Raw genomic sequence first — 10589 nt, 5'->3', positions numbered from 1 at the left:
TTTGGTTATATACAGGATCGTTTCCTTCTGTTAGAAACATTCATAAAATGTGTGTATGGGGAGGTGTGAGCACATGGTGTGCTGGGGCAGCCACGAGTTGGAATGTAATGGACAGCTACTATTTCTGCCTATTAACATCCCTCCCCTTTTTGGTGCTATCCCATGACCTTTTCTTTGGGTAACTACCTTTCTTCCATTCCATTTGATCTGTTTTGGGTGTTAATCCCGGTCCCCTGCCCTCCATCCCTACCAAGGGAGGGGATATGACGCAAGCTAGGTAAATCAGCCTCTTTCCTGGGACTGGAACTGTGAGCAGAATGACCCACGGCCGGAAGGTGATTGGAGGCAGATTACTTGGCTGACAGTGTCCTATGCAAGGTTCCTGGGTTCTGCAACTGTGGTCCCTACAGCTCCCCTCATTCCTATATTTCCCAAGGCCTGGTCAGTCAGCTTTCTCTTTGATCGGGTGAACTTCACCAATACCCTCCCATACTGGGCTGAATGGCGGTCCCAAAGATATGGTCACATCCTAATCTCTGGAACCTATCAATGTTACTTCTTTGGAAAAGGGGTCTTTTTGCAGATGTGATTAAGGATCTTGAGATGAGATCATCTTGGATTATCGGGGGGGGGGGCTAAATGCCATCACACGTGTCCTATGAGAGAGGCACTGGGAGATTTGACACACAGAGGACAGGGTGACATGATGAGAGAAGCAGAGTTTGGAGTGATGCACCCACAAGCCAAGTGATACCAGCAGCCACTGGAAGTGAGAAAGGGCATCTCCCCTAAAGCTTCTGGAGAGAGTGTGGCCCTGTGTGACCCTGCTGACACCTTGATTTGGGGTTTCTGGTCTATAGAACGGTGAGAGAATAAATTGTTGTTTGAAGGCATCACGCTTGTGGTCATTTGTTATGACAGCCACAGGAAACTAATACGCCTTCCAACAAATTCATTTTTTTCTTAAGGTAGTCAGTCTCTGTTGCTTTGTAGCCAAAGAACTCTAGTTATTAACAGTTGTTCATCACTTCAATTATTGAAGCTAATGAATTACGCTTTATGGCCAAGTTAGTTCCAGCTGGATTCCTGTCACTTGCAACCTGTGCCAAATCTAAGATTGGAACCAGAGAATGTGGATTCTGGGTCGTTCCATGCATCACCCCACCCTTCCCCATCACCCAGAAACTACGCCAGGCAGCCAGCTCCATACAGGCAGAAACAGGTCTGTGGGCCCAGCCTCTTTATTTGCACAGTGGCTTTCACTGCTACATGGGAGTGGGAGTGAGTTGTTGCTTTTCTGCCAGGACCACACACAACCTCATGATGGATGCAAGCCAGACGAGTCCCCCCGGAGCTTTCCCCACACCAGCTTTAGGGATTTGTCTGTGGGGTCAGAATGTCTGGAAGCTAACTGGCTCCTTTGTATGGTCAATAAGACCCTAAGGGCGGTGCATGCAGCCCTCCTGGTCCGTGCCCCAACCTGTGCAGAGCTGAACCTGGACGTGACAAGGTGAACGTGCAGGAGGGCTGGTGGTGCACATACGTGTCAATTCATGAGCAGCCCCTTGGCTTAGCTCCAGTCTCTGCTCCAATCTGGAGACGGGAATCCATCTACATGTGGAGCTTACTACGTGCCAGGCCCTGTGTAAAACGTGAGGCCTCCACACGTGCTGTTCCCTCTGCTTGGAATACACTGCTTCCCTGGAACCCCCATTGGCTAATTACTGTTTACCCATATGATGGCAGGTTCAATTGTCACTCGCTCAGGAAAGTCTTCTCTGACCTCGGTTAATGGTCCCTACAACATTATACACGCTTATAGTTCCCTACACTTAGGGGAGCTCATTATTACATATTTATGTGATTATTGGATTAAAATCTGTCTCCCTACTAGTCTGTAAGCTTCAGGACACAGGGATATAGGATTATATATTTTGCTTGACACTGTCTCTCTCGAACCTAGTAAGAAGTCAGTAAATCACAGGCCAGTGGGTAAAGTAAGTCTGAGAAATGGTGGGGCTAACACAGCAGCGGCTGTGTGTGGGGGGCGGGGGCGCGATCGGGAACTGTAGAGTGCATGCCTCCCCCAAAGGCATTCAAAGTTTTAAAACACTCTAAAAATACTGTTTCGCTAAACAAAACCCGTCTTCAGGCCACAGGTGAAGCGCCAGCTTATGACTTTTCCAGTGGATATTTGTTGAAGGAGTGAATGAAGACTCGACAAGGAAATCATTGTAAAAGCCTCAAAAAGCGAGGAGGAAGAGGGCGGCAAAAGGGAAAGGACCTCCTTTTCTTTCTTACCGCCACTCTCTTAAGGGCGAGGTCTCTCCCTGGCACTTGCCTCTCTCTCCCCAGTGCTCGGCGCACACTAGCCATATAAACTGGTTGATCTAGTCAACATTTTCTAAATACCTACACCACACCGGGCCTGGGTTCAACCAGTGTCATCCATCTTGAAGCTCCGAGTAATGGGACGAACAGCTAGTCCAGCAATGACAATACAGTGCTGGCGACAGTATGTGGAAGGGCTATGGGAACCCTTCCTCCCAACTTTTCTAGCAAGCAGAGGATTCAGTAGGTGGGCATACGAGATATGCCCCCAGCAAGGAGGAGGGGGCTGGAGCTGGCCAAAAGGGACGGGAATCTCGAGCATGTGTCTGGATGATAACTCAAGGTACGGTTGGAGGTCTGCCTGCTGGGCAGACAGAAACTGCCAAGGTCAGACTGGGGGCACCCAGGGTGGGGGGACAGGTGTCCATGCACTGGCAGCTCCTTGCCACCAACATTTCAGAGCCAAGCTAGCTTGAAATCAGTGCCTCCGCTGCTCCATTTGGCTTTCATCTCCCTCTGGGCCCAGACTGTGATCATTTGACAGATGGGCTGAAATCCGGAGATGAGGCAAGGACTTGTTTCACATATCAGGTCCCATAGCTGGGTCTAGACTTCAGGTCTCAGGCCAGGGCCCCTTTATCTGTATCTCAAGCCAGCCCTGGGAGGAAGCTACAGGATTCCTGCTTAGCAAATCTTGCACATCAGCTAAGGAGGCAGCTCCCTCCTCCTTCCTCCCAGACCTCACCTTGGAGAGCTGACTCCTGTTGGAAGCTCCTGGAAAAGAACCACAGCTGAGGTCTAGGGCTCCTATATCTGAATCCCGTTTGGTCCTTTCCCTAGCTCTAACATAGGGTTCTAACTCTAAGGATCAACTCCAGGGATCCATGAACCCACGGAAACCCCACGCGAACTTTGTGAGGGCAGAAGACTGACAGGTTGGGAGGAACATTGTTTTGGCAGACCAACAAGCACACATTCCAAACCTGACTCCTAGTTGCGTGACATCTGGGCAAGTCAATGCACCTCTCTGAGCCTCAGTTTGCTCCACTGTGAAATGGGGATAATTCTTATCCTGCAACATAGGACCAAATATGATCTGGTTAACAGACAGCAGGTGCTTAGGAACTGTTAGCATCCTTTCAGCTTTCTCCCTCTTGCTCATGCTGCTTCCTGGATGGCTTGGAGGTTTGTTTATAAAGGTCTCTGGGTCACTTTCCAGGCTCACACAATCTAGGGTAACACTATCCTGCCCTGGGCCTTTGGAGGAAGGGACCCAGCCTCTGGGTGTCACTTCTCAGGCCAGCGTGAGTGATCCCGAGCAGTCATGCGACCATGAAGAACTTACGCAGGGGAAGAATCTCTGCTGCAGCTGACTGTAGGCGTGTGGGAAGGGGGACACGGAACCCTGGTTTTAATAAATCGGAGCATTTGGAGGCCCACTGGGGTCCGAGGCCTCCAGGTCTTCAGACCTTCCCTCCTGGAAGGTCTCGTGGGATGTCTCCAGAGACCCCTCTGACACCCCATCAACGCTGCTCAGCAAGTCCTCAAACTCCCGGTGGTCACTGTTGCGCACGGCGGCTTCCAGAGCCTTCTGGCGCCGATAGAAATGGGAGAACTTGTTGAAGATGATGGTGATGGGGAGGGCTACCACCAGGATGCCCCCTAGAATGCAGCCCGAGGCTGCCAGCTTGCCAGCCACTGTCACCGGCACCACGTCTCCGTAGCCCACGGTGGTCATGCTCACGGTGCCCCACCACCAGCAGGCCGGGATGGTGTCGAAGCCCACGTCCTCCTCCTTCTCGGCTGTGTAGGCCACGCCGGAGAACACGGACACACCCACGGCCAGGTACAGCAGTAAGATGCCCACCTCGCGGTAGCTGTGCTGGAAGAGAACGTACGAAGCCAAGTCAGCGCTGGGTGGTGGGCTTACAGCCTGGGCCTGGGCATATGGGGAAACTGAGGCTCAGAGTAGCAAGGACACGCTCGAAGTCACAAAGCAAGGTGGAGCTGCTGCCAAGACCCAGGTCCCCTGACTCCAAACTAAGGTCTTTCAACTACAATGAGCAGCAAAACTCCCTGGAGCTGAACACAGGCCTAATTTCCATTGTCCAAGGTGCCTGCTGAGCCACAGTTGTTTCTTCTAATGTGGGAGTCACTGGTGGCACCGGCCAGTTAATGAAAAGCTTGTAATTTTTACACTGTTGCCGAATCAAGAGAGAACCATAGTTTATATTCCACAATGCAGAGTTGGTTTCAGGCACTTTTGGCATTTCTGATAAGTACAAAAATATTTTCTGGCTCTCAGGGAAGCTGAGAGGACGGACACACACACACACACACACACACACACACACACACACTCCCCAGACCACCCACTGAATGCACTTGCCTAGGGGTGTGTATATTTGTTCTGTCTCTAAGGCAGTGTTTCTCAGGCAATTCAGCCCCCACAGGGGCCATGTGACAATGTCTGGAGACATTTTTGGTTGTCAAAACTGGGACACGTGTGTTACCAGCACCCAGTGGGTAGCGGCTAAGGACGCTGCTAACCATCCTGCAGTGCACAGGACAGCCCCCCAATAAAGAATGTTCTGGCCCCAAATGTTAATAGAGGCTGAGAACCCCTAGGCTAGAGCAGGGCCTCCAAACTGTAGTATGCAGAGGAATCATGTAGAGATTTTGTTGAAAGGGCAGAATTCAGTTGAGGATGGAGATCTGGGGTAGGGCCCAGGATTCTGCAATTCTAGCAAGCTTCCAGCTAATGAGAAAGCTGCTGCTGCCAGGGGCTCGCTTTAAGTAGCAAGGCGCTCATCTGGAATCCTACACCTGTGTCTTCGACCTTGGCAGCCTCCATCAATACTCTTCTCTCTCCTTGCAGAAAAGGCTGGTAGCATCGGGCTCCCTGTATGGTGGACGCAAGGCAGAGTTCTGGGTGGAGGAATCGTCCCTGGAGAGCTGCTGAGTTCAGGGCATCTGGCTAATGAAATTCTCTGTACCTGCGCAGCGCCCTAGCATTCTGCCCGGGTAACCCTGCCTGCACCCAGCATCCTGGGCTGCCCTGCGATAAGGAGGTGCAAAAGTTTTACTGGGGCGGCCGGATGGCTCAGTTGGTTAGAGCGTGAGCTCTCAACAACAAGGTTGCGCGTTCAATTCCTGCGTGGGATGGTGGGCTGCGGCCCCTTGAAAATGGCAACTGGACTGGGAGCTGAGCTGTGCCCTCCAAAACTAGACTGAAGGACGACTTGGAATTGATGGGCCCTGGAGAAGCACACTGTTCTCCAACATTCTCCAATAAAAATTTAAAAATATATATGGGGAGGAGAGGTTTTACTAAGCCATGGGTGGAAGGGAAATTCGAGCACCTTCTAGGAATCCTTAGCAGGGTTACATGGGGCTTTAGGAGAAAGAACATGAGGTGCTGGAGTCAGGCACAGCTGGGTTCTTCTCTAGGCTCTGCCACTTATTCACTGAGGAATCACTGACAAGTCCTGTCACCTCCTGGATCCTCAGTTTCCACATCTGCAAACTGATGACAATAATACTTGCCCCTGCTTAAATCCCTCATAGGCTCCCCTATTCCCTAGGGATAAAGTCCAAAATCCCGGGCCAAGAGTTCATGCCCTTCAATACCCTGTCCCACTCACCTCCTTAACCTTATCCACTGGTACCCTTCCCTCCGTGTTCCCCTCCCAGCATTCATCTGTCCTCTCTTCTGGCCTTTGTCCAAGCTGCTCACATATCCTCTCGCCCCAAACCAGGCTAATTTCACCCGCCTAAGGGCAAGCTCCCCAGGGCAGTGACTCACCCTCAGTGCAGGGCATGGCACAAGGAGGGTGCTCAATACATTGCAACCAGGCTTAAAAAAGCCAACCCTCCGACCTCAGGTTCTTCATCTACGGGAAGGGAATAAATAATAGCATCTTCCTGAGGAAGTTGTCTTGAGGATGAAATCGATAACGGATATGAAATTGGCACAGAATCAGTACTTAGTGTTCGCTCTGGAACGATTGCTAGACTTGGCCTATTAAGGGTGACCTATGATAGCTGTGCTCCTGATAATGTCAGAAGAAAGGTTCAGTGGAGAAGCCAGTAAGCATCTTGCTTTGCATATTCTTCTGGTCTGTATTACCTGGTGTTTGACAGATAGATCAAACGTGACCTTTGTCTTTGGTTGTTTTTTTTTTTTTTTAATAAATACCAGCAAAGCTCTGTCTCTGTTTTCTCCCCTGGGAAGTAGAGATAACCAGAAGCCCTTCCTGGGAGGGCTGTTGGGAAGGTCAGCCTGGGCCTGAAATGTCCAACAGGTATCTAACCCTGTGCCTGGCACAAAGGATGTCGTTTCAATTCACTGTGTGCCTGGACACAGAGGGCTTGTAAGTTCACCTGCTAACCTGCCCGATGGTCACACCCGCTCCCCCGTGACCCCCAACCCGGCCTCAGACGCCCTACCTTGAGCGTGGCGCCCAGCGATCGCAGCCCAGTGGAGTGGCGCGCCAACTTGAGCACGCGGAAGATGCGCATGAGGCGGAACACCTGCACCACCTTGCCCAGGTAGCCGAGCTCCTCGCCGCCCGCGCCAGTCTGGCCGCCAAGAGCCGCCCCAGCCACCAGCGTTAGATAGAAAGGCAGCACAGAAACGATGTCGATGAGGTTCAGTGGGTGGCAGAAGAAATTACGCGTGCTGGGCGCCAGCAGGAGGCGCGACGACACCTCGAAGCTGAACCAGGCGATGCAGAAGTACTCCAGGCGCCGCAGCACAGGGTCGTCGCGCGCCTCTTCTGCGCTGCGGCCCGCGGCCACCGCAGCCAGGGCGGCCTCTGCTTCGCGGGCCTGGTACTCAGGTAGGCTGTGGATGCACATAGCGGCGATGGAGGCGAGCACCACGCCGATGGAGACGCAGCTGAAGAGTTTGCTGGGCAGTGAGTAGCCCGGGTTCTCCATAGTAAGCCAGAGGCGGCGGCGCAAGCGGCCGCAACGCGCCGCGCCATAGCGCGCCAGCTCGCGCTGCACGTCGGAGATCTCGCCGGGGTTCGGGTCCACGCTACTCGGCGTGTCGCTGTCCTCGTCCCAGGCGCGCGGCCGCGCCACGCGCCGCTCCAGGTAGCGCGCGCGGCAGCACGTGGCCAGCGCGCTCTCGCCCAGGCCCCAGTAATCAGCCTCCTGGCCGAAGGCGAAGACGCACAGCTCGTCGAGCACGTGCAAGCGGCCGGTGCGGTAGAAGTGCAGCAGCCCTAGGAAGAAGCCCGGGTGCCGGTCGAAGTAGAACTCGTGTGCCGTCGCGTCGTAGTCGTCGCACAGGCGCCGCGCCTGCTCCTCAGACGCCGCGGCCTGCAGGCGGCCCAGCCGCGTGCCCGGAAAGCGCGCCAGGGCGCGCGCGCTGAGCCGCCGCCGCACGCCGCCCACGTTCACGCGCAGCGCCTCGTCGCTTCTCCGCCAGGGGACTCTGGCGTCGTCCCTGGGGGACTCGCTCACCATGGCTGCAGTGCAACGGTCTGCGGACACGGGAGGGGCGCACTGAGGGGTATCCCCAGACCTCCCTTGCAGGAAGACTGAGTTCAAATCCTATGCCCCATCCACCAGCTAGGGGTGTTGGAGTCTCTGTGTGAAGCGTTTGGCATGCAGTAGGCGCTCCTAGGTGTCAAGTACTCTCTGGACTCAAGACTCAGGCTTGGGTTTCACTAGCCCTCACTCCACAACTGAGGGACTTTGGCCAAATCACTGGCCTTCCCCATCCCTTTTTCATTGGCATAAAACAAACGCTGTGTCTACCTTGGAGGATTATGAAAGTGGTTGAATGGCAGGATGTCCTGGCACCTGGGAGTGTGTTCATACAGGATGCCTCCCCTTTCCAGACAAACTTGGATGTTCGTATCCCAGAAGTATACAGTGGGATCTCGGACACTCCAGCACTCTGACCCTGTTTGGTCCGCAGCAAAACGAGGATAGTGATACTTATTTACCACCTGGGATTGCTGGGAGAATCACTGTAGACCAGTAGTTCTCCGAGTGTGTTCTCTGGACGAGCAGCGACAGTATCACCTGGAAGTTTGTCAAAGATGCAAATTCTCAGCCTACTCTAGACTTGCTGAATCAGAAACTCGGGGGATGGATCCAGCGGTCTGTGTTTAAGAAGCTTGAAGGGTGATTCTGAGGCATGGGAGCCATTGGCTTAGACTATCTGTAGAGTCAATCACATTGAACTTTGCCTTTCTTATGTGACCATAGACAAGTCATGTCACCTCTCCGAGCTTCTGTCAAGTGGAGATAAAAATACCCACCTCCAAACTGGTTAAAAAGGTTACATGAACTTAATGTCTTTATTGGGCCTGGCTCCCAGAAGAGGTTAAGGAAATTATCCACCTGTTTCACTGTCTCCTGGAGTCAGGCAAACCTGGGTTTCTCTCCACCCTAGATGCACCTGGCGCCTTGAGGAAGCTACTTTTCTCCAGGTCTCAGTTTCGGGCACAATGAATCGCACCTGCCTTCAAGGAGTGGAGGAGTAAGGTAGGTTCTGGAAGGCTCAGCCTTAGTGGATACTCAGGAAAGGTTAGATCTTGCCACTGCCCACTGTTTCTAAGCCCTGCTGGAACTGAGGACCAGTGACTCACCTCTTGACCTCGGTAATGTCATCTGCACTGTGGATTCAGTAATGCCTGCTTCCCTGGGCTGTAGGGGGAGTGAGTGCACATAAAACAGTTGGCCCAGTGCCTAGCAAGGAGCGAGCGGCCTGCCCTTCACTTACCCTGCGCTTGGCATTAAGCAGGTCGAGGTTTCATCCTTAGCTCTGTCACTCGTGTGACCGCAGACCAGTCTCAGTCTCCTCCGGCTCTGGGCTTTCACTCTCTTATCTATAGAATGGGGACAATAGCACTTCAGGTGAAGGGTTTTTGTGAGTATGTGTGTAAAGGCCCTGGCATACCGTAGGTGCTCAGTAAATGTTAATCCTTTGCATGTCTCTCTGGTCAGACCTGGGTTCCAATTCTGAGTCTGCCGCTTACTGTTGACCTTGAGCTGATCCATTCCCTCTTCTGAGCTTCAGTTTCCCCATCTGTACACTGCGGACCATCATCCTTTCCATGAGAGATTCTGAGGGTTACTTGAGGCAAGATGTTTATCAGCAGCACAGTCCCTGGAATATAAACTCGGCACACTGAACACGTGTGTGCTACAGCTGCACTCCTACCCTCCGCCTGGACTTGGCATCAAAAAATGACCTTTCTCCCCCAGTTCCAGTACCCCGTTAGCTGCTGCTCCATATGCAAATCTCCTTCTCTGTCTGGAACTCACCTTCCTGCTCTATGAGATGGGAGAATAGAATTAATTCAAACTTTCCCCATCAACAATCTGAGTATCAGTAAGAAAGATTAAGTGATTTGCTCCAAATTATGGAGCTAGACCGTGGCGCAGGCAATGCCGGCAACTAGGTTTTGTGATTCAAGACTCTCTCCACACTTATTTTGATCACCTACTGTGTGCTGATCACTTCACTGGGCAACGTACTTTTCACTGAGTTGAGCCCTACCCCAACCCTGCCAGGAAGGTTTTCGAATCCCATTTTACAGATGCACAAACAAGACCAGCCCCAAAGCATGGCCATCCCACATTGCTGCCTCCTTGGGGGGTCTCATGAAAGGGGCACAGGCACCGGAAACCGGTGGCATCCTCCGCCTCCCACTCTCGCTGCCCCCTCCCCTTCCCCAGACCACGCCCCTCCCAGAGGGAGGCCCCTTACCTGTCGCTGCCGCTCGGAAAGCGCCGAGGTTGGGGAGCCGCTGGCGCACCGGGGCTGCTCTCTGCCCCGGCGGCCCCGCCAAGCCTCGCTGCTGCGGAGGCCCCGCTGCCCCCTCCTTCCCTGTCTTGCTCCGTCCCCCGCAGCTGAGGCCGCATCGATCGCTGCCGGGGAGGGAGGGAGGGAGGCAGTCCGCGGCAGGAGGCTGTGGTTTCTATTACTGACTAGGTTGGGGGTGGGGGGACCTGGAGCCAGGGCCCAACAGACGGGGCATTCCTCCAAGCCAGGGTCGTACCGAGGGGTCATTTAGGGGAGGGGGGGCCCCTAGAGAAGGACTTCAGCCGGAGCTTCTCTGACAAAGGAACAATAGCTTCCTAAGTTGGTACGTGCCAGGCACCTTGTTTCAGGCGACTCTTCTAAGTTATTGCTGACACAGACTCCACAGGGAGAGGGTCTTCACGTTTCCCATTTTATAGGTGAGGCCCAGTGACTCACTCAGGGCTCTTCGCTAGGAGTTGTGGACCCGGGG

At 53.4% G+C, this 10589-nt stretch overlaps 1 protein-coding gene across 7 annotated transcripts; it reads right to left on the bottom strand.

Annotated features, from left to right (window-relative positions):
- Positions 1 to 1207: 1207 nt before the first annotated feature.
- KCNS1 (potassium voltage-gated channel modifier subfamily S member 1) lies at positions 1208 to 10266 on the bottom strand. 7 transcript variants are annotated; one of them, XM_074317436.1, is made up of 6 exons: positions 10064 to 10266; positions 9300 to 9460; positions 9074 to 9179; positions 8101 to 8370; positions 6781 to 7823; positions 1208 to 4213 (listed from the first exon to the last, which is right to left on the bottom strand). In XM_074317436.1, the coding sequence occupies exons 4-6, from the start codon at positions 8159 to 8161 to the stop codon at positions 3743 to 3745; spliced, it is 1575 nt and encodes a 524-aa protein (XP_074173537.1). In that variant the 5' UTR covers positions 8162 to 8370; positions 9074 to 9179; positions 9300 to 9460; positions 10064 to 10266; the 3' UTR covers positions 1208 to 3742. The 7 variants fall into 7 exon arrangements, with proteins under 7 accessions (XP_074173537.1, XP_019605299.2, XP_074173535.1 ...); XM_019749740.2 differs by having other exon boundaries at positions 9074 to 9460; XM_074317434.1 differs by having other exon boundaries at positions 8101 to 9179.
- Positions 10267 to 10589: the final 323 nt, after the last annotated feature.

This window comes from Rhinolophus sinicus, linkage group LG13, assembly GCF_036562045.2.
Source record: "Rhinolophus sinicus isolate RSC01 linkage group LG13, ASM3656204v1, whole genome shotgun sequence".
In the NCBI taxonomy this organism is placed as follows: Eukaryota; Metazoa; Chordata; class Mammalia; order Chiroptera; family Rhinolophidae; genus Rhinolophus; species Rhinolophus sinicus.
This window is presented reverse-complemented; position numbering and strand designations above follow the sequence as displayed.

Excerpts from the sequence above, each read along its gene's own strand:
- KCNS1 (XM_074317433.1), bottom strand. The coding sequence starts at position 8,161 with ATGAACACACTCCCAGGTGCCAGGACATCCTGCCATTCAACCACTTTC. Across the intron at positions 7,824-8,100 it reads CACTTTCATAATCCTCCAAG|ACCGTTGCACTGCAGCCATG; the intron begins GTAGACACAGCG and ends CCGTGTCCGCAG. Across the intron at positions 4,214-6,780 it reads CGCTGGGCGCCACGCTCAAG|CACAGCTACCGCGAGGTGGG; the intron begins GTAGGGCGTCTG and ends GTTCTCTTCCAG.